The following is a 22,364-nucleotide window of genomic DNA, read 5'->3' on the forward strand; positions in this document are numbered from 1 at the left end:
TCAGGCCAGGATGGGGTAGGTGGCCTCAGTGGCCACCCCGCAGTTGTTGTCCTTCATGGCCATGAGGATGTAGCCGTCGTTGCCCCAGTATGTGGACCAGGAGTTCTTGATGAGCCAGTAGGTCTCTCCCTGCAGGACCCCGTAGCCCACGGCCAGCACGGCGTGGTCCAGAGATCCTGGGGTGTTGTCTGCAGGGAAGGACACAGGACAGGGCTCACTGAAGAGCACCCCTGTCTGGGGACTGTCTGTCTGGGGAGCATCCTTGTCCAGAGAGACTCCCTTTACAGAGACCACTCCTTTCTGGAGACCATCCCTGCCCGGAGAAGATCTCTGCCCAGAGGATATCCCAGTCCAGACAGCATCAGGGCTACCCCCAGCACTACAGAGGACTTCAGGGCTCATCCCCTCCACCCCTCCCTTGACCAAAAAGCTGGTTCCCAGGTGCTCTGGCATCTCCCTGGGCACCCAGGGCCTGCCATGCCCGGAGTGCTGCCTGTCTCACCGCACTTGGGCTCGTAGTAGATGCCGTTGGAGTAGAAGGAGAAGCTCTTGTGCGAGGCGTCGATGCTGACGGCCACGGGGCCGTGCTTGTAGATGGCAGCTTTGACTGCTGTGATGTTGCCCGAGGTGACGTTGACGTAACCCGTGATCTTGGCCAGCATCTCAGACTGGTTGTAGTGGCACAGGCCATTCTGCACACCCAGGGGACACACAGTGTGACCAGGACCCCCAGGATCCCTCGCTGGGACCCTGTCCCCTGGCCTGGCCCTGCGGATGCAGGCAGTGGTCTGGAATTTGGGCTGTGAGAACACCCTGGCTCTGACCCCGCTGTCCTCCCAAGCCCAGGGTGCTGGGGGTGTTTTCCCAGTTGCTCAAGGACACAAGGTGGGGAGCTGGCTCTGCACCCAAAGCCCTGGAGAGCTGTTGCCTGCATCTTGCTGCCACATCTCCATCCCCAGGCAGCTTTGCTCCGTCCCTGGTACCCCAGGGCATGGAGTGACTCATGGCACCATGCACAGGTGGAGGAGCCTTGTCCCTGTTTTGCAAGAAGAGAAACTGAGGAACACGGTGACAAAACAGCCTGGATGAGCCCTGGGGCTTGGCTTTGACAGTACTGTGAACCACAGAAGCCTGGTGCCTCGGGGACGAGGTGACATCCTCATCTCAAGAGCCTGTGAGTGCCTCTGACTCACATGCAGATGGGTCCCACCATGGCTTTAAAGCCCCAAGATGCTGGGAAGGCCACCAGGGACAAGGGCCTCCTCACCTGGCCCTTGTAGGTCCCGTAGGACTCGGTGCTGGCAATGCCCCCGTGCTTCTTGATCCACTCGTAGGCTCGCCACTCCTCGCCCCCGTCGCAGGCGAAGTTCCCAAAGCCCCAGGAGCAGTCAATGAGGACTTGCTGGGACAGGGGGGTCAGCACGCCGGTCTGTGGGGGGGACACAGCCCAGGGATGGGGACAGGCACCCTGCAGGCTCCCATCCACACCGTGGGGCTCAGCCCTGCTCCCACCTTGAGGAAGAGGGCACCTTCCATGGCTCCCGTTGTGGCAAAGCTCCAGCACGACCCACAGACAGCCTGATCCTTCACAGGGGTGACAGCGCCTGGGGACAACAGGCCAGGGCAGGAGAAACTGGGTTGACACCAAGGGATGGAGGCAGGTGGAAGGGAAACTGAGGCAGGAGTTGAGGTCCAGAGGCAGCACAGCTAGATCTCAGTGCTAACTGAGAAGGGGGGAAATGCACTAGCAAACCTGGGACCCCCACACCTTGGCTAGGGGCAAGCTCTGGGGGTGTCACTCCCAGCTGGTGGGGACATGGGTGAAGCCAGATGTTGCTTCAGATGGCACATCTGTCCCTGGGGCACCAGAGTGAATTCAGGGCCAAGTGCTGACCCAGCTGCCTTTAGTCATAGAAACACAGAATGGTTTCGGTTGGAAGGGACCTCAAACACCATCTGGTTCCACCCCTGCCATGGGCAGGGACACCTTCCACTGCTCCAGGCTGCTCCAAGCCCCGTGCACCCTGGCCTTGGACAGCCCTGGTTTCTCCATACAGCCTGTTCCAGTGCCTCACCAACCTCACAGGGTGCACCCCAAGGGACGGCACAGTCCCACAGGCTCCTCAGTGCAGTGATGGGGAGCAGGGGGCTCAGTGGCACTCAGCGCAGGCCTGGCTGAGGAGAACTCGCTCCCGAAGCGCCTTGGTGTTCCCCTGACCCACACGTACCGTACATGCGCCAGTCCAGGCTCTCAGGCAGGATGATGCCGGCGTAGAGCTCGGTGGGGAAGGGCAGCCCGTGGTTGGGGGTCCCGCTGCGGCGGCGGCCCCGCAGCGCTGCCAGCTCCTGCGGCGTGCGGTCGGCCAGGTGGTTCAGGGACAGCGTGTAGGAGAGCGCGGCGCGGTTCCGCGAGTGCACAAACCTGCACCGAGGTGGGGACAGCGCCAGCTGGGCCTGCCGCCGCCCCCTGGCAGTGACAGCGCCCCTCATCCCCCAAGCTGTACCTCATGTTGTGCACAAAGATGCTCTGCCGGTGCTCCAGCTCCCGCGCAGAGCCGTAGCGCCGCCCCAGCTGCCGGCGGTACTCATGGAACACGCGGTGAGCCCAGGGCTGGTGCTGGCCCACCAGGTCCTCCATGGGGTTTGCCAGCACGCGGTGCTCCGCCACCGTCCCCGGCAGCACCCCACACTTGGTCTCTGGGGACCAAGGAGAGGGCCCTGTCAGCCCGAGCCCCACAGACGGGACGGGGGGCCCCTCCCTGGCTCACCATTGACGGGGAGGTCGAAGACGGAGGGCGGGTAGCTGTTGTCGAAGTCGGTGTAGGCGATTTCATACTTGTCGTAGTGGGAGCCCAGCAGGCTGTTGTACCCCCGCATCTCATAGTGCACGGGGGCCACCCCGCAGCTGGAGTTGGTCACCCACAGGGTGTAGACGTTCTTCTTCTGCGCCCAGCGGGTGACGTTCTGCCACACGGCACAGTACCGGCCCTCATAGTACTCCTCCCGCAGGAACTGGGGGGACATGGCCTCAGCGAGGGGACCCCAACATCCCCCAGGGCACCTGCTGCCCAGCCAGCCCTTTGCACAACCCAGTGATCTCCGGCTGGATCCAGTGGCTCCATGGCCATTGGCACACAGCCATGCGTGGGATGGAAACTGGGGCGAGGATATGGGGTGCAACACAGGGCAGACCTCCGTGTCTGGCTCAGCGGTGCCCTGGGGACACTCCACTGTGCACAGCAATCTATGCACCCATAGCAGGGAGTCTGGCTGCACCATTTCTCCAAAACCCTGAAGAGATTTCAGGTTTTTCCTGCATGTTTCCAAGCTCTCGCCATGCAGGCATGTGTCCAGCTCAGTGACAAGCTGCTGTCCCCACTGCTCACGTGCTGTGCCCAGCCCTGACGCAGGCTGGGGCTGGCAGGAGCTGAGCTGCCGTGCAGAGGCTTGCCCAAACCATGCTGAAATGCCAGCGTTTGTGTGGGATGTGACACGTCCCAACACGGCTGCTGGGGCTGGGAAAGGAGCCAGGAGTCTGGCCCCGATCTGGGTGGGGAAGTGACCCTCCCTGCACCCTGGGCTGTGGGGACAAGTCCTGGCCAGCCCCAGGACCCTGCAGCCCTCGGACAGAGAGGAGCGTCTCCCAGCACCTCCTCCCACAGCCCAGAGATGCTTTGGGAGGCAGGGCAGGTCTGGGCTCTGAGGATTCCCACCTTAAAGCCCCTCATGCTGGGGAAGACGCTCTGAGCCGTGACCACGTCCTCCTTGGAGCCGGGCAGTTGGAAGCACTTCCTGGTGTTCACCTCCTTCTCAGTCGTCTCTGGTGTGATCTTGTACCTCATCCCATAGGGCTTCACCGCTGCCAGCTGGTAGGTTATCACCTGCCCTGTGCCAGGGAAGGGGAAGCTGAGGCACAGAGTCCTGCTGGTGCAGGGTGGGCGCAGCTGGGTGCCACCTCTTACCTCCGTAGTACTGGATCCGGCTCTTGTTCCCTGTCAGGTTGTACCAGGCTTCAAAGGGCTCCTCGATCTCGGCGTAGGGCAGCTTAATGACCCCTGCACAGGAGCCCCCGGCACAGGACACAGCTCAGCCCCAAGCCTCAGCACCCCGGCATCCCTCCCTGAGCCCCACAGCATCTGCAGACCCACAGCTGACCAAGACAGTGCCCCAGGGGTGATGGGTCAGGAAGGGCGCCCAGCTGTGGAAGCCTGCCCCAGTTTGGCACTGGGACAGCCTGGTCTGACCCGTGCTGAGCATCCTCTGCTCCCCCCCACAGGGTGCTGGGGTTTCCCACCTTATGGGGAGGTAATGGGGTCCCCTTACCTCGGACATGGTAGATGGAGCCGAACTGAGGGGGTGGGCGGGAGAGCCCATAGTCCTGTCCTGAAAGGCAGAGAGGGCAGGGTGAGGGCGCTGTGTGTCCCCCCAGCTGAGATGGGGATGGGAGAAGCCAGTGCCCCCCTCCTCTGCAGCCTGGGGCTTCCCTCCTTGGCCAAGAGAGCTTCCTGAGCTCATCCAAAGGCACATCCAAGGGACATTGAGGCACTGACGCCCTCCAGGGTCAGCACCATGACACAACCTGCCATGACACTGCAGCAAGCCCTGCATTTGCACCCCCAGGGAACCCCTGCTCCTGGGTGACTATTGGGGTGATGCCCCAGTGTCACCCCCAGCACTGGTGGCCCTGGCCTGGCATATTTCCAAGGTGGGACCCGGCCAAGCTGTCCCCACACACAGGGCATGTTTGAGGGGTGCCAGGGACCTTACCGGTTCTGCCTGGCATCTTCCAGTGAGCTCCCTAGCCTCCCCCCAGGCTCCCGGCTTGTGCAACCCCACGCCAACACAACTGCTGGGAACGAGCCCTTCCCTCCCTCAGCATCTCCCTCCCTCCTCGCCGGGAGCGAGGCAGCACCTGCCCGGACCCAGACAGCGCCTGCCCCGCCCGGGAGGGCCGGGAGCAGCCCTGCCCCCGGCCCTGGGGAGGCGAGGATGGACAGACCCCCGGCTGCAGTCCCGGCTGTGCCACGGTGCCCACCACACGCCATCCCGGGGCACCAACAGGCAGCAACGGCTGCAGCCACCTCCCAGCCCTGCTGGGCTTTATCAGCACCCAGAAAGGGGGGCTCCCACGGGGACACGGCCACCCTGCCACCCCTGTCCCCTCACACCTGGCTGTCCTGCCTGCTTGGGTTAAACCCCGTGGGTTAAAGCCTCAATTTAGTTTTATTTTCCCTCCCCCAGCCCCACCAAACCCTCAAGGCACCTGCCCTCTTTGCCGCCCATCTCAGCTGTGTCTTGGAGGAACTGCAAATTTTGGGGCCCAACGAGCAGTAAAACCACTTCCCCAGACTCCAGAGCAGATCTGGTGGGGTGCCCCTGCCTCCCTCCCCTGCCCGGGGTGTCCCCAGCGCCGGGCTGGGGGTCGCACTCACCCCGGACGGCGATGCAGAGAGCAGAGAGCAGGAGCCAGCGGAGCGCTCCCATCCCGGCCCCGGCTCGTCCGGCAGAGACCCCGATCCAGCGGAGCGCTCCCATCCCGGCCCCGGCTCCCCGGCTCCCCGGCGGCTTTAAGCGAAACCCAGCGGAGCCAATGCGGCGGCCGGGCCCTCCCCGGGGAGGGAAGGAGCCGGCACCGGGTGGTGCCTGGCGGGGGACGGGCACCCCGGGCTCGGCGTGTCCCGGCAGGGCCCCGCGGACGGGGATGGAGCAACGCGGGCCCTGCGGGCGCGGGGGGTGCGGGATGAGCCCCAGAACGCCCCGAGCCGCATTCGGGGGGGTGCAGGGAGGGATCTGTGGGGCACCCCCAAGCCGGGGTCAGCTCGGCTTCCTTCCATCTCAGGATGAGTCAGGAGGTGACAAGTTGAGGGCTAACTACAGGACCAGGAGCAGGAGGAGGAGGAAGGCTCTGGAGAGATGGAAGGATCCCGCTCCAGCGCAGCTGTGTGGGAGGACAGTGTGGCAGAACCGGGACCAGCTCCAGGGGGCTCGGAGAGGATGTGGGGGGCTCAGATAGGGCTGGCGAGGATCTGACAGGGTCCAAGGGGATCACACAGGGTGCAGGGGGCTCAGGGGGGGTGCAGGGGCACTCAGGGGTCTGCATGGTTTACCCCAATCCCAGAACTCACTGAAGTCTGTGGCTTGGTGTGACTGATGCCAAATCTTGGGGTTATCCCACCAGCAACTTTATCAGGACAAGGGGTAAATAAGGGGTTTGATATCTAGTGGGCAATCCATGGACACAGGACTGGCTTGAGCCACATAGGAGCTGCAGCCCATCTTGCGGGGACGTGTGGGACACCCCTGAAACACAACTCAGAGCTACCTGCCATTCCCCAGGCATGGTGGGCTGTTCACTGCCCCCAGGAGCCTGCGCCAGCTGGACAGGTGGCTGCTGTGCGTGTCCTGGCGCCAGACAGGCCCCTTGCTCCTGTCCTTGCTGGGCCACAGCGCTCGGTGCTCAGTTTGATGTCCCTTTGTTGTGCCCTGCCGGGGTCGCTCCCTCGGGGGTCTCGGGGAGGCTGTGCCAGGCTCTGGGGACGGGCAGGGGTCTCGGGGAGGCTGTGCCAGGCTCTGGGGACAGGCGGGGGTCTCGGGGGGGCTGTGCCAGGCTCTGGGGACAGGCGGGGGTCTCGGGGGGGCCGTGCCAGGCTCTGGGGACGGGCGCGGGCAGCCCCGCCGCGGCACGGGCTGGACCCGCACATCCCCCGTGAATCCCCGCAGGCAGAGCCTGGCAATCCAGGCCGGTGTCTCCCGGTGCTGCTGGGGACCGGAGAGCCCCTGCCGCCGTTCCCGCCGTGGCAGCCCCGCGGGCAGGCTGCGGTCCCCGCGGTGGCCCGGGGGTGACCCGGAGGGCGATCCGGCAGCGGCGGGGCCGGCTGGTACAATGAACCATTGCTGCGAGCGCGGGGAGGAAGGGGGGGCGAGGGGAGGGGAAGCTCTTGCTCGGCTGCCAGAGCCGAGCAGAGACAGGGGAAGCTCACGGCCGGGCGCTCCCGCTCTCCCACGGCCGCCGCCCCCGCAGCCCCGGCGCGGGCCGGAGCGGGGCTGCCCGGTGGTCCCGGAGGGAGCCCCGTGCGAGGGGGTCCATGGCAGCCGGACAGGAGCGCTGACGGCAGCAGGTACGTGTGCGCTGCGAGGGGCACGGTGTGCGGGCTCAGCCCTGTGACAGTGGGGGGGTCTCAATCCCCTTGCCCTGCTGCTGGGAGATGGCCCCTCTGTGTGCGGGGTGGCTCCGGGTCCCGCGGGAGGCGGCCACTGCGCTGGGGGACAGAGAGTCCCGCGACACTGGCGGGGACTGCTGGGGGCTGCTGCCACTGTGCCCTCACTGCTGCCCTGGGAGTGCCCGAGGGTGGGAGGAGACCCCCGTCCTCGCCATCCCGGGGGGCAGCAGGTCAGCAGGGTGTGTGTGAAGGTCTGGGGCACCCACCAGCTCCAGCTCACCATCCCGGCACTAAATGGGATTAACACCACGTCGAGGAGCCTGCGGAGCACATGAAGCCCTCACCGTGCGGGACCCGCAGGCTGCGGAGGGGACGGGACACCCTGGGATACACACACCTGTGCCCTCAATCCCTGCAGGTGCCCGGGGGCTCCCAGCCCAGCCAGCGCACCGGGCGATGTTGCAGGCTGAGCTCTCCGTGGCTGAGGCTGGGGGAGCTGCAGGGGCTCAGGCCCTGGCCGGGGCGGATGCTCCCCCCCGGTCCCTGCAGCTCTGCTTCGTCCCTGATCCTTGGTGTGTCCCAAGGAGGGACAGGAACTCGCTGCTTCCTGCCCTGCACAATTCCCTCCCCACCCCGCTCCTCCCGGGACATTGTATTTGGAGCCCTGGCCGGCCCCCTCCCTCCGCCCCTGCAGCCCCTTGGATCCGGGAATTGCTCTTCTTCCAGTGGAAATCCTGCTTTCCCAGCCAGCGATGGGGCTGGAAGGCCGGGGAAGGGGGGCTCCCTCTCCACTGAGCACCTTGTGCCAGGGAGAGGGGCAGGGGACCCCTCTGTCGTGGGTCCTGTGGCTGACAGGTGGCCTTGCAAAGATCAATTTTGGGGGGTGTCAAGTCCTTCAAATTTCACCCCAGGGAATAGCCCTGCTTGTGGGCATGCAGGGGATGGGGGGCCATCCCTCCTTGCACCCCTTGTTCTGGAGGAGGCTGCTCCCACTGGGCGCAACAGGGGACTCACCAGGCACTGGGTGAACTGGGAGGGCTGGAGCTGCAGCAGGCTCCACTCCAGGTATCATCGGGGTGGCCTTGGGGCTGGGGGCAGTGGGGAAGGGGCAGGGACACGCCACCACCTGCCGCAGAGCTGGAACAAGGAGCAGATGTGGGCTCTTGTCCCCTCCTCAGGTCTGTGGGGTCCTGAGCATGGGACGGTGACACAGCTCCATGTCCTGTGTCCTAATGAGCCACCTTCCCCTTCTGCGCTGCAGCTGCCTCATGCCCAAGTTTTCCTGCTGGGCCCAGGGAGCTCCAGAGCCACAGTGGGACAGAGGAACCTCGGTGGCACCAGGCTGGGCTGTGCAGCCCTCTCAGTTCCTCTTCCCAGGGAGCAGGAGCTGGGTCTGCACAGAGAAATGCAGGATGACAGTGTGGGACAAGGCATGGAGGGATCCAGGATAGCCAGGGGGCTGCAGCCCTGCCGTCATCCCTGCCTGACCCTCCCAGCTGTCACCATCCCCAGGCATGAGGTCCGGCCAGTCCTGTGGCCCCTTGATGGCCACAGCACCATCCTCTTCCTCCCCCCCAGCCCACACCGTGCTCCTGCTGCTTCCTCTTCCCACTGCCTAGCTCTGTGTGAGTTCCTCTGGCAGCCCAGGGCGTCGTGGCCCCCTCAGCCTGGCAAATGCCACCATGGCTTGTCCCCACAGCACGGGGTGTGACATTCCCAGCACCCCACATGGCTCCATGTGGCTGCATCCCCCAGAGCCTGACTTAGCCCATGATGCAGGGCAGGGGTACCTCAGCACTGTAGGTGACATGTGGGGTGACAATTGGTGTGCAAGGGATATTGTGCCCTGTCTAGCAGCTGGGGACGGGGCTGAGCTGCCCCGTGTCCCAGGGGCCTGGGGAACAGATGGAGGGGCAGCCGGGGATGTGGCTGCTCCGTGCCCAGCCCTGCCCGGCGGGACAGGGGTGATGAATTGGCCGGGGCTCAGCGCGGGCGGGACCTGGCAGCACGGGAAGGGCTCAGCTGCCATCTGCTCCCCGGCTCCAACAGCTCCTTTTGGGGAGAGCTGGAGCCAGACACCCCCGTGCAGCCATCGGACACGGCACCAGCTGCGTCCGCTTCCCGTGGGCAGCGAGGGGATGGAGCCACCCTGGGGTGAGCTCAGGGGGCTCTCGGGTGTGCAGGGAAGGGGAAGCCTGGGTGCCATGCTGCTGCACACCATCTGAACCCTCGATGTGGCGCAGGGGGGTTCCTCTTGCCTGGAAGATGCTCCTTGCCATCCCTGTCCCTGCTGGCACCTGTGGCAACTCCACTGCTTGGTCAGCGCTGAAATTCAGCAAAATGGGAAGTTTCTGAATGTGGTGGGGGGGTGATTCCCACCCAGGGGGGACAAGGTTTGTGAGAGCCAGCGTTGTTCATCAGTTTAAATAGCCACTAATTATCAGGAATAAAGCCCCCAACCAGCCGAGTTCCCTCAGATTTGGCAATGCTGCCCTGTTGGCAACGGCTGCGGCCTTGCCACACCACCAGTGTGGAAAGCAGAGATGGAAGGGGAGAGCTGGGCTCTTTCCACCCCTACTGAGAGAGAGGAAAGGGAATCAATAACCGTGACTGGGAAAACCTGCCTGAAACATCTCATCCACCCCAAACCTTTGTCTCCTCCTGCTCCTTCCTGCTCCTTCCCTCTGCTCTCCGCTGGAGACAGAGCCATGCTGCAGACTGGTGTGGGTGGTTGTCCAGCAGCTAGGGCAATAACAGGGCTGGGGATGGACATGTCCATACAGCCATGACAAGAGAGGTCCGATTTTCTCCTCCTCCTCCTCTGTGACACCTTCTCTCTCAGCACATGTGGCCGGAAGAGCCTGTGCTGACCACAGCGATGTGAGCGGGGACCTCGCTCCCCAAAACACCCATCCCCACCAAGCAGAGGCTGTGGGGATGGGGACGCTTTGGGGTCTGGCTCCCCTCGGGGACACACATGGCCTGAAAGCACATGAGCAGTGTGGTGAGGACGCAGTGAGAGAAAAACTCACTTGAGGATGTGGTTTCAGCCCACACCAGGGTGTTGCAGCCCTCGGAGGAATGCTGCAGCTTTGTGGGGGTGTTGCAGATCATGCAGATCATTTTAGCTCATGCAGGGGGGTTGCAGCCTTTGAAGGGATGTTGTAGCCCATGCAGGGGTGTTGTGGCTCGTGCAGGGGTATCACAGCCTGTGCATGGTGCTTTGGTCTGTGCAGGGGCGTGGTAACTCAGGCAGGGGTGTTACAGCCCATGCAAGTGGTGTTGCAGCCCGTGTCGTGGGTGTTGCAGCCTGTGTAGAGGTGTTGTAGCCCATAGCAGGGGTGTTGCATCCTGTCATGGGATGTTTCAATCTATTCAGGGTGTTTTAGCCCTTGGTAGAAGTGTTTCAGCACGTGCAGGGGCGCAGCAGCCCTGGAAGAGGTGCTGCAGTCCATGCAGAGGTGTTGCAGCCTGTACAGGGGTATTTTATCCCATGAAGGGGTGTTACAGCCCATGGCAAGGGTGTTTGAACCCATGCAAGGGCGCTGCCCCCCACCTGACGCCCTCCCTGGTGTCCACAGGCGACTCTTCTCCTCCCTGGAGGGACATGGAGCAGCTGGAGTGACCTGAGGAGCCGTCGCAGTGAGTGGGGCTGCCGTGGAGCACCCACGGGTGCCAGGGGGACATTGTGGGGTCCCCCGGGCAGCACAGCCCTCCCGCAGCAGTGCCACTGGCCGTGCCCACGGGCACCCCCGTGTCCCGCTGCTGTCCAGTGTGTGAGCTGGGGGGTGGCAGGGTGCCTGCCCGCAGGGCCTCTCCCCATGCGTGCACTGGCGCCCGTGTGTGCCCCCTGCCAGCGGGGCGCGGGCTCACGGACCCTCTGTCCCACAGGCGGTGCCCGGGATGGGCTGCGTGCCCTGCAAAGAGAGGGGGGCTGGCAAGGGGCAGGCAGGGGGCGAGGGGGGCTCCCTGCAGCCCCCTGCCTCCCAGTACGACCCCGACCCCACGCAGCCAGGGGCCATCTTCACCCGCATCCCCGACTTCAACAACTTCCAGGGGCCAGCGCTGCCCTCGGCCCCGTCCTTTGCGGAGCCCGGGGGCTTCGCCTCCGGCGTGCTGCAGACGCGGAGCGGGGCCATCTCAGGTCAGCGGGCGGCTCGGTGCTGGGGAGGGGCGTCCTGCCGCACCCCTGGGCTGCCACCCCGGGGTCACCGGGGTCCTTTCCGTGTGCCACAGGCGGGGGGGTGACACTCTTCATCGCCCTCTACGACTACGAGGCCAGGACGGAGGATGACTTGACATTCCAGAAAGGGGAGAAATTCCACATCATCAACAACACGTGAGCCCCCCCGGACCTCCTGCCACCCCCAGCACCCCCATGCCACCCCGGGCAGGTGCCTTGGTGCCTTGGGTAGCCCCCGCAGGCGCCACGCTGGGGACCCAAGCTCCGTCTGGGCTCCATCACTCAGTACCAGGGCCAGGGTCGTGAGCTGAGTGCTCTCAGCAGAGATGGGTGGGAGAGAGCGGGGTCCGGGGTGCTGCCTGCAGGTGGGGTGGCGGATCTGTCTGTCTGTCCCTCCTCCTCCACGTTCTCTGTTTCTCTGCCCAGGGAGGGGGACTGGTGGGAGGCCAGGTCACTGAGCTCGGGAGCCACGGGCTACATCCCCAGCAACTACGTGGCCCCTGTGGACTCCATCCAGGCAGAAGAGTGAGTAGCAGGAAAAAAGGGGGTGGAGACGCATCCCAACCCCACCTGCCTCGGGCCCAGGTGTCCTTGTGAGCCCCGGCAGTGCCGCAGTGCTGGCACGGGGGTTCCATGGTCCCCTCCTGCGCCATCCTGGCGCTGAGCCCCTCGCCGTGGCAGGTGGTACTTTGGGAAGATCGGGCGCAAGGACGCGGAGCGGCAGCTCCTGTGCCACAGTAACTCCAGGGGCACCTTCCTCATTCGGGAGAGTGAGACCACCAAAGGTACAGGCACAGGGCTGGGGACACCAGGGGCTCTGCCCCACCTCCCTCCCTGACCTGTGTCCCCATGTAGGTGCCTACTCCCTGTCCATCCGGGACTGGGATGAGGCCAAGGGAGACCACGTGAAGCACTATAAGATTCGGAAACTGGATAGTGGGGGGTACTACATCACCACCCGTGCCCAGTTCAGCACTGTCCAGCAGCTGGTCCAGCACTATATAGGTAGGGTGGGGTGAGGGGTGCAAGGGGGGCAATAGGAGGGGTAGGGAAAGCTCAGGAGACCCTTTGGTAAGAGACTGGGCTGGGGGGGTTGAGCTGGGGAAGGAGGGGGCTGTTCTGTTGGTGGCATTAGGGGGCTCCCTGAGTCTCCCCTTTTCCATGCCCAGGGGGCAGGGAGGTCCCGTTGTCTCCTGTGGGTGGGCATGACCCCGGGTGCAGCTGGGGGGCCTGGGGCTCCAGCCCAGCCGAGGGGCTGTGGGGCTGTCCCTGGGGCAGGTGGAGGGGGTGCATGTCTGTGCTGGGGGTGATGGGTGATCCAGGAGCCTTGGTGATGCTGGGGCGGTGGAGGGGAGGGGGAGGGCTGGGAGGGGAGCAGAGGGCTGGGGGCTCCATGCCCACATTGACTCCTGTCCCCTCCCTGCTCCCGTGCTGCAGAGCGGGCGGCTGGGCTGTGCTGCCGCCTGGCTGTGCCGTGCCACAAGGGAACCCCCAAACTGGCCGACCTCTCAGTCAAAACCAAAGACGTGTGGGAGATCCCCCGCGAGTCCCTCCAGCTCCTCAAGAAGCTGGGGAATGGGCAGTTCGGGGAAGTCTGGATGGGTAGGGCCTGGTGGGCAAGCCAGGCAAGAGGCAGGGGGGACATGGGGGTACCCCCAGGCCTGGTGCCCCACTGGGAAAAGCTCGTGCCTGCCAGGACAGGCTGAGAGACACCGATTTGCTGGCATGAGGAATTATCCCATGTCCTGCTCTGGGTTCACATGGGTCCCCCAGGATGCCCCATGTCACCTCTGCATGGGCAAGCAGACCCCCACTGCAGATGGGACCACAGCACCAGGTCAGGGGGTCCCACCTTTGTCATCCTCTTCCTCTGGCATCACCTGCTTCCTCCACGCATGCATGCTGCCTTCATCCCATCACATCCCCTCCCTCCTCTTCCCTGCCTGCCCCCCATCCCCTGCAGAGTACAATGACGGGTTGTGCCATCTGCTCACCCACCCGTGCCCTGCTGTGAAGCCCCAGACCCTGGGATTAGCTAAGGACGCCTGGGAGATAGCTCGGGAATCCGTCACCCTGGACAGGAAACTTGGCATGGGATGTTTCGGAGACGTGTGGATGGGTAAGGCTGTCCTGGCCGGCCAGGGCTGGGGGAGCACAGCAGGCAGAGGTTCCTCCTGTCCTGGCAGGGAGCACCACAGGGTGCCAGGAGCTACCCACTTGTGTGGGGGAGATTGAAACTTGGCACAGAATCCACAAAGGGTTTGGGAATGGGGTGAGGAGAACTCCTTGTCCTGGGTGGGATGCAGTGGGATCACAGTCCCTGCCCAGGGATCCCTTCCTTGCCCTGCCCTGATTCCTCATCCATCCATCCATCCATCCATCCATCCATCCATCCATCCATCCATCCATCCATCCATCCACCCATCCACCCATCCACACAAGCATGCACGCACACACCTCTCCATCACACAGCCCTCTGTCCTGGGCTGGCTGTCCCCTGGGCTCATGGTGACTCTGCGTCCCCAATGCAGGGACATGGAATGGCACCACAAAGGTGGCAGTGAAGACACTGAAGCCAGGGACCATGTCCCCCGAGGCCTTCCTGGAGGAGGCCCAGATCATGAAGCGGCTGCGGCACGACAAGCTGGTGCAGCTCTACGCCGTGGTGTCGGAGGAGCCCATCTATATCGTCACCGAGTTCATGAGCCAGGGTGAGCAGGGGCACTGCCTGGAGGGCTCACAGGGAGGGCACCCGTGGGGTTTGTGGTCTTTGACGGTGACTCCTTCTGCCTGCAGGCAGCTTGTTGGATTTCCTGAAGGACGGGGATGGGCGCTACCTGAAGCTGCCCCAGCTGGTGGACATGGCTGCCCAGGTACGGGGGGCTGGTGCGGGGTGGGGGGCACCCCGGGGCTGTGCTGGGGGTCTCCAGTGCTCCGTCCCCCTCAGATTGCGGCAGGCATGGCGTACATCGAGCGCATGAACTACATCCACCGGGACCTGCGCGCTGCCAACATCCTAGTGGGAGACAACCTCGTCTGCAAGATCGCTGACTTCGGCCTCGCGCGCCTCATCGAGGATGATGAGTACACGGCACGGCAGGGTGGGAGCGCCCACAGTGTCCCCCTGCTGCCTTCCCTAGCCTGGAAATGGCCATCACGGGGCTGGGTGACCTGGGCTTGGATGCCCCAAGTTATGGTGTGCCAGGAAGTGGGTGTCCTGGGGGATGGACACCCCAAATTTATGGGTATTTGAGGTGATGGATGCCTTGGATCACCCAGGGAATGGGTGTCTCTGAGGATGGGTGCCCCAGGGAATGGGTGCCCCCAGGGACAGGTGCCCAGGGCATGGATATTTTGGTTGCTGGATGTCCCAAGTGATGGGTACCCCCAAGGGCAGCGTATCCCCAGTGCCTTGGGTGCTGGGTGTCCCATGTGTGAGCTGCCCCAGGCAGAGGGTGTCACGGGTGGTGGGTGCCCCCAGTGCCCCCTGTTCAGGGTACCCCGGGGGCAGGACAGCCTCAGCAGGGCAGTTCAGGTGGTGGTGCCTCTGGTACTGGATGTTCCAGGTGTGGGCTGTCCCCAGAGGTGGGTACACCAGGTGCAGGGTGCGCTGGGTTCAGGTGCAGCTCAGCCATGGCTCACCTGTGTCCCACTGCAGGTGCCAAGTTCCCCATCAAGTGGACGGCTCCGGAGGCTGCGCTTTTTGGGAGGTTCACCATCAAGTCAGATGTCTGGTCCTTTGGCATCCTCCTGACAGAGCTGGTGACCAAAGGCCGCGTGCCCTACCCAGGTATGGCCCACTGGGGCAGGTGCACCCCTGGCGTGGGCTGGGCAGGGCACGGACAGGGGCTGACCTCCTTGGCAAGGCTTGTCCCATGCCTCAGTTTCCCCCTCAGAGGGACCAGTGCTGAACTGGGCTCCTACCCAAACCCCAGGGCAGTGCCACTCTGTGCCTCAGTGTCCCCACTCAGTTCTGGCTGGTGCCAGGGGTGCTGTCACTGAGCAGGAGGGTCCTTGTCCCGCAGGGATGAACAACCGCGAGGTGCTGGAGCAGGTGGAGCGGGGGTACCGCATGCAGTGCCCGGGGAGCTGCCCCCCTTCCCTGCACGAGCTGATGGTGCAGTGCTGGAAGAGGGAGCCCGAGGAGCGCCCCACCTTCGAGTACCTCCAGTCCTTCCTCGAGGACTATTTCACCGCCACCGAGCCCCAGTACCAGCCCGGGGACAACCAGTGACCCAGGGCTGGCACTGCCAGGAGGCTCTGGGGCGGCTTCGGGGTGAATCTCTTTTTTCGTTAGAGGGGGTTGCTTCCTTTGTCTGTGCTCAGGGCGGGCACAGGGCTTTGCACAAGGATGCTGGACTCAGAGAGAAGACAACTATGTGCCCCAGCCCCCCATTCCCCCAGTCCCTTTATTGCCTTCACACCCAGCTTTGAACCTGAGAAGGGCTTTGGCTGCAGGGGGGACTGTGGGGAGCGCTGTGAACCCCCCGGACACCCCCAGACCCACAGAGTAGCAGAGGGCAAGGGGGGAGCTCCCCATGCCAGCCCCCACCCCATTTCTTCTGGGAGCACAGCTGGGGGGGTTCAGCCCCCCAAAGTCTTGGCACTGACCTGTGGGAGGTCATCTCAACCCTCCCTCCCCTGTTGTCTCCTTTAATTTATAAGATTTTGTATGCCTCCCCCAAGCAGCCATCGACCCTCCCAAGGGATCCCAGTACTCGGGGGATCCCCTTGTCCCCCCCCTTATCTCCTCTGCTTTATGGTAGAGCCAAGTCCTGAAAGCCAAACACCCACCGTGCTTGCCCTGGGGGCCAGGGGGGACACAGGGAGTGCTGGGGGGCCCCCAGGCAGGCTGGGGCAGCTCTGCCCCAGGGGCTGTTCCCTCCTGCCCCGCGGGGCAGGACGAGGGTACGGGATGGGGGCAGCCCCGGCTTGGCTCAGCCCTCTGCAGCAGGAATCAAGGGGGGTCTGGGGGATGTCAATGTGAATGGAGGGCGCCCCCCTGCCTGCTGCCCCTCCAGGCACCCCCGTTCTGGGTGGGGTCTCAGTCCTGTTCCCCATGGCCAGTAGCGCCCCCGCACCCCCAGGGCAGGGCTGTGGGTGGGCAGTGCCGTGGGCGGGAGGGAAGGGCAGGGCAGGGATTTGTTTATTTTTTTAAATGAAGTCTGTAAATACAGAGAAATAAAACCTTTCTAACAAACTGGGGGCAGCCCGGGTCCTTCTGCCCCTGCCCTGCCCCAAGAGAGACGAGCTGCCCCAGGTGGGCAAAAGCACTGGGGGTGCTCAGAGCTGGGGGGCAGCCCTGAATTACAGGGTTTGGGATTTGGGGTGGGAACACCCATCCCGAGGGGCAGGGGGGCTCCCAGGCTCAGCCAAGCCAGGACTGAGGGATGTCCCCTCACCCCCTCCAGCCCCAGGGCACAGGTTTGGGGGGCTCCTCCAAGGGGGGAGCAGAGAAATCCCCCTGACCCCAAGGCCATGTAGGGAGAGGCCACACCAACTTCCCTTGTGAATAAAAGCCTGGAAACGCTGGGTTAGGAAGAATTTGGGTTTGCAAAGCTGCCCCCATGCAGGGTACCCTGCAGCCCCCCAGCACCCCCCACGAGGGGACTGTCCCTCCTGCCAGCTGTGACAGGGAGGGCTCCTGTGCCGGCAGGCTGGGGAGCAAGGGGTTAATTTTCCTTGCAGCTTGGCCTCCCCAGCAGGGCCCAGCTGTGCCGGTAATGAATTCCTCAGCACTGATGGGAAGGAGGGATTGGCCCCCACCCCAGCTGGGGGGGCTCAGGCTATGGGGAAAATGCTGGGCAAATGGGGAGAGGGGCAGGGTTTGGGGACATACCAGGGGCTGTGGGGATATGCTGGGGGGTTTGGGGACATAGCAGGGGCTTGGGAACATGCCACCATCCCTGGGTACCACCAGGCATCTTCACACCTCCTACAAGGGCGTTTGATCTGCATGGTGGTGGAGTGGAGCAGGGCTGGAGCGCCCCTGCCGCCCCACCCTGGGGAAGGGCCAGGCCCCGGCCAGGAGGGCGGCAGGCTGCCCGGGGCTGGGGGACAGGCCAGATGGTGCCGCAGGGACAGGAGAGACAGGGGCTGGCACCAGGAGCCCCAGGCACAGCCCTGGTGCCTGGTTGTGGCCAAGGGCTCTGGGTGGGGCTGGCCCTGGGGGACACAGCCAGGGCACCCCATGGCCACGGCCCTGGCACTGCCATCCCCTGCTATGTGGCACACACAGGCTCTGGCACCCACCCAGAGCCCCAAAGCCCCTCTCCCTCTGGGTGGGCGCACACGTCTCACCAACCCAACGCGTCCCTTGTCCCCACAACCACGGGGACGTGTGCTGTCCCCCTCCACCACCGGGGGGGACAAAAGCCTTCAGACAAGGGGAGCACCCCAGTCCAAACCCTGGCACAACACTGGGACAAGGCAGGGTTGGAGTCTCCAGTCTGCACCCACTGGTGCTGGGCAGGGTCCATTTGATTCATCCCCAGTAATTAAAGTCCCTATTTAACCACAGCTGGAGGTTTCAGAGGCCAGGGCTGGCCTGGGGGGCTATGGGGACCCCAACCCCATCCAGGGAGCAATGGGCTGAGAGGTGCTTGTGGATGGGCCCTGGTGTGCGAGCTGCAGCCATGCCAGCCCCAGCTCCATCCCTGTTCCTGCCCATTCCTGCCTGCTCATGCCCTCAGAGGGGCTGATCCCACCATTCTCTGTCCAGCCCCAACTTGAAGCGATGCCACCCTCCCATGTCCCCAGCCAAGGCCCCTTGTCCCCAGCAGTGCCAGTGGCAGGAATGGGTCAGGACCCGAGTGGATTTGCCACAGTAACCCCTGTGCCACCACAGCCGTGTCACCAGAGTGTGTCCCCATTTTGCTGTCCTTGCTGTGAAAGCCCCTGGGGATGTGGGGCCCCAGATTGCCGGTGCCTGTGTGAGGGGGCTGAAGGGGGGAACCCGTCCTGGTCCCCATCCTCTCATCCTCCTCCTCCTCCCCCAGCAGGAGGATGAGGGGCTCAGCGGATTTTGCTGCGGGGTGACCACAGGCTGGGCAGGGAGGGGCATCGATTTTATGTTAATGCTGAGCAGTATTGATCAGGGCGGAGGGGCAGCCGTGGGTGGGCACAGCCCGGGGTCACCCTTCACAGAGCTCCTGCAGCTCCCAGCAGGGCCCACCCTGCGGCCAGCAGCGATGGGGAGGTGGGCAAGGAGGTTAGGACCCCTCCTAAGGTGCTGCAGGCTCGGTTTTGCTTCAGAGCTTGCTGGGGGCTCGAGGGGAGGAGCGCAGCTCAGAGCTGGGGCTGCGCTCTGGCCCCTTCCCCTCCCGGCCGGCTGGTCCCTGCAGCAGCTCCAGAGGGCAGAGAGTGCGGTCCAGCCCCCCTCCCCGGCCCTGCCCTGCGCCCGAGGGTCCCTCCAGCGCCCCCAGGTCCCCCCGATGCTGCGGGACCCTCCTCCCCGCGGTGCCGAGCCCCCTTGCCCCGTTCCTGCCCGCACACCTGCCCGGCCCAGGTGGCCCGGCTGTGCCTGGCTGCTCTGCCAGCCCGGGGGGCTCTGGAGGCAGCGAGCCCCCCGGAGGCAGGGCACAGTGTGGGGATGCTGCAGATGGCCGGCGCTGCAGAGCCTGGCACGGGCAGCAGTGCCACCCTCCCCCTGCCCCCCGCCCCCAGGTGCTGCTGGGGACCCTCGGGACCCCCAAGGAGCCATCCCCACCCACAGCAGGGCGGGGGCTCGGCCCTGTGCCCCTTGCCCCGGCCCCCAGGGACTGGCAGAGCCCGCAGAGCCCTGGGTCATGGAGCAGAGCCACGTCTCCGCGGCAGCAGTGGCCAGACAACAGTGGAAAATGGCCAAAAATGTGGGTTTAGGCTTGACCAGGCTTGAGCCTGCCGGTCCAGGCCTGCAGGCACTGTCCCCTCAGAGGGGAAACTGAGGCACAGATGGATTTATCTGCAATCACCCAGCAGCTCAGCAGCAGTCACTGTGAGGGGACACCTTTTTCCACGGAAAAACAACAGATAATTGGGAAGAGCTGTGCACTGACAACAGCAGCATCTGTGACGGCAGTCTGTGGGGGAGCAGCCGGATTTGGGGAGGTTTTCTGGGCGTGGGAATGGTCGGGTGACAGAGCCAACACAGGAGATGGGGAGGGGCACAGCGGGAGCCTTGCTCTGCTGGCCACGGGGCTGCTCGGAAATGGTTTTATTGGGAGAAACTGGGAATGGTTTTGCTGCTGCTCCAGGGCAGCCTGGTGCTGGAATTCGGGCATGAATTGGGCTTTTCTGCCGCAGTTACCTTTATGGACTGGCCACAACTCTCCACAGACCTTGGAAGGTCAGGACCCCCCCCAGACCCCATCAGGGTCTCTGGACTGTGCTCCCCACAAGGGCAATGCTGTATCCCAGCGCAGCATCAAGCCCTTCCTCTGTCTCCTGGCCTTCTGTCCCCGTGATCTCCCCACAGCACCCTCGAGCCTCCTGCCCCTGCTCCCACCCCGGGCTGGTGGCTCTGGGGCTGCCAGCTGCCCCCTCCAGCCCGGCCTGGCTCAGCCCTGCGGGGCCGAACCCGGCCCGGGGGGGCTGCTCGGGGCCGGCTGGCGGGGACACGGCCCGGGCCGGGACAGCGGCGGCAGAGCAGCCGCTAGATGGTAGCGTTAGCCCACGCCAACGCTGCTGACACAGCACTTGGCTGGGAGAGCGCCCGGTGACCCGGGCGGCCCCGGGGACCCGCCTGCGCCACCCCCTCCCCGGCTAAAGTGAAATCCTGGCAGGGCTGAGCCCTCGCGGAGCGGTGGCACGAGTGGCACGGGCACAGCTCCCCTGCCCCGGTGCCCACTGCCGCGGCTGGAGCCGCCTGTGCCCACGGGGACGAGGGGGGGACCCCCTCCCAACCGCACCTCCTCCCCAAACTCAGGGCACGAGCCTGACACGGGAGGGATCAAAGCCAGGCCTGGGCACGAGCAGGATGAGGCACCCAGCTCAGTGTGGGGTGCTGGGCACCCACGGGAGTCTGGCAGGGCCGGGTGGGGGGGTCCCTCCCACTGCAAAGCCCCTCACTCAACTCCTCATCCTCCTCCAGCCCCGCCTGGGGCTCCATGCCAGACTGATATATATATTTTATGATAACTATAGAGATGCACTTCAAACCTGACAAAGGACTTTGACAGTTTTAAGCATCTCTTTGATTAATACATGACCTTTTAATGCTTTGGATTAAATTAATAAATCTTTTACATTCTAACCCATTCTGCTTGCAATGTCATGGGTTTTGCACGACCTCTCTCTCTTCCCTGCCCTGTCCCTCTGTCCCTCTCCCCCCGTCCTTGCACAGGTACAGTAATCCACAGCCTTGCAATATTCATGGGGCACAGAGCCCTGCAAAGCCAGAAGGGAGGGGATACTCCTCGGTGGTTTTTTTTTCCTTTTTGAACCATCCCTAAAAATAGCAAGAAAATTCAAAGCTGACATTCAGGGCGAGGGGACGAGGAAGCCTGCAAAGTTGCTCACTCAGCCACCAGCAATTGCAGCGATCCTGTCTGCGTGTGCAGATTCCTCTGCTGACCGGGCTGGAGCCCAGGCCTGCACTCTGCTCGGCTCCCAGGAGCAGTGCAGCCTGCTCCCCATCGCTGCCCAGGGTGTGCAGAGCCCAGCCAGCCCCAAACCCGGCCCCGCTGATCCTGCTGGGGCGCACGGAGGGGATGGAGCTGCACCTTTGCAGTAGGTCCCAGCTGGAGGACAGCTCTCAAGCTCGCCAGTTCATCCCAGTTTAGCAGTGAAGCTGGGGTGAGCAGTGTGTCTGGAGCTCAGATTCCTTCCTCGCTGCCTGTTGATCCAAAAACACGCTTGAAATCCCAACATGCCCCACACAGGCGAGGCAAAGGGCTGCTGTAAAGCCAGGTGCTGTGTCTCTCCCTGCACCCATGTGTTATTCCATCGATGACTCACGTGTTATTAGCAGCCAAGCAATATTCCCAATTCCCTGGAGTTAACCCTTCACTCGTCACTCACAAAACCACGATGTCATAACAAACATCACTGGTATTATCTACTTTAATTATATTGTATCTACCCAGCTCCGGAAACATTAACAGCGACGGCGACTTGGTGCTGGGGAGATGCTCCGTGGAGCTGGGGGGAGGGAGGTTATGAGATGCTCAGGAAGTTGGGAGGCAGCTCCCTGCTCTGCCACCCCTGTCCCGAGGGGCCTTGTTCACCACCTTTCCACCTGGCACTCCCTTTATCACATGGCCAAGAGGGCACACAAAAAAATTGGAGGAGCAGGGTCTTAGCAAACAGCAGGGATATTGCCAGGACGCAGAGAGAGCTTTTGATTAAAAAAAAAAAAAAAAAAGAGTCAAAATTTGGGGGGTGGGGGTGAAAAGGAAAAACAGATGTGGTTGGCTCCATGGGCACACTGGGCAGCATGGGCACACTGAGCACACTGGGTTCCACGGGCACACTCAGCTCCGTGGGCACACTGTGCACACTGGGCTCCACGGCCACACTGGGCTCCGTGGGCACACTGGGTTCCATGGGCACACTCAGCTCCACTGGCACACTGGGCTCCGTGGGCACACTGGGCTCCATGGGCACACTGGGCTCCACGGGCGCACTGGTCTCCGTGGGGTGAGTGAGGGCGCAGGGGTGCTGCCCTGCAGACAGCCATGAACCCGTGCACCCCACACTGTGGGGAGGGGGCTGCAGAGAGGGGGCTGTGTGTGTGCCCAAACCCTGCCTCCCCGAGGAGGGGGCGCGCAGTGCGGGCGCAACCCGGGAGAGGGCAGCAATGCCCCGCGCATCCCAGCGGGACCGCGGCGAGCGGGGGCAGCCCGGGGGGGTTACCCTGGCCCGGGGTGTCCCCCCCAAAGTGTCCCCTCTCTGTGAGGATCCCCCCTCCCAGGGCGGCGCTCGGCGGCCGCGCGCCCATCTGCGCCCCTCCCTGCGCGCCTCGCAGCGACTGGGAGGAGAAAAAAGGGGGGGGGGAAGGAAGGAGGGGAAAAAAAAGAGGGGGGGGAAAGGAAGGACTACAA

The 22,364-nt window shown here is 64.0% G+C and overlaps 2 protein-coding genes across 4 annotated transcripts; one reads left to right on the forward strand and one right to left on the reverse strand.

Moving 5' to 3' along the window:
- LOC115912903 (digestive cysteine proteinase 1-like) lies at positions 1–5,499 on the reverse strand. The gene is made up of 11 exons (XM_030964695.1): positions 5,433–5,499; positions 4,324–4,383; positions 3,963–4,055; positions 3,714–3,886; positions 2,769–3,012; positions 2,505–2,697; positions 2,229–2,422; positions 1,513–1,604; positions 1,268–1,429; positions 503–692; positions 1–188 (listed from the first exon to the last, which is right to left on the reverse strand). Exons 1-11 carry the CDS (start codon positions 5,482–5,484, stop codon positions 1–3), a joined length of 1,641 nt encoding a protein of 546 aa, XP_030820555.1. The 5' UTR covers positions 5,485–5,499.
- Positions 5,500–6,969: 1,470 nt separating this feature from the next.
- Positions 6,970–16,432, forward strand: FGR (FGR proto-oncogene, Src family tyrosine kinase). 3 transcript variants are annotated; one of them, XM_030964707.1, is made up of 13 exons: positions 6,970–7,118; positions 10,742–10,802; positions 11,052–11,304; positions 11,397–11,499; positions 11,770–11,868; positions 12,025–12,128; positions 12,199–12,348; positions 12,781–12,945; positions 13,875–14,054; positions 14,140–14,216; positions 14,291–14,444; positions 15,002–15,133; positions 15,369–16,432. In XM_030964707.1, the coding sequence occupies exons 3-13, from the start codon at positions 11,064–11,066 to the stop codon at positions 15,575–15,577; spliced, it is 1,614 nt and encodes a 537-aa protein (XP_030820567.1). In that variant the 5' UTR covers positions 6,970–7,118; positions 10,742–10,802; positions 11,052–11,063; the 3' UTR covers positions 15,578–16,432. The 3 variants fall into 3 exon arrangements, with proteins under 3 accessions (XP_030820567.1, XP_030820570.1, XP_030820569.1); XM_030964710.1 differs by lacking the exon at positions 12,781–12,945 and adding an exon at positions 13,307–13,462; XM_030964709.1 differs by having other exon boundaries at positions 10,742–11,304.
- Positions 16,433–22,364: the final 5,932 nt, after the last annotated feature.

The sequence above is a fragment of the Camarhynchus parvulus genome, chromosome 23 (assembly GCF_901933205.1).
Source record: "Camarhynchus parvulus chromosome 23, STF_HiC, whole genome shotgun sequence".
NCBI lineage: Eukaryota > Metazoa > Chordata > Aves > Passeriformes > Thraupidae > Camarhynchus > Camarhynchus parvulus.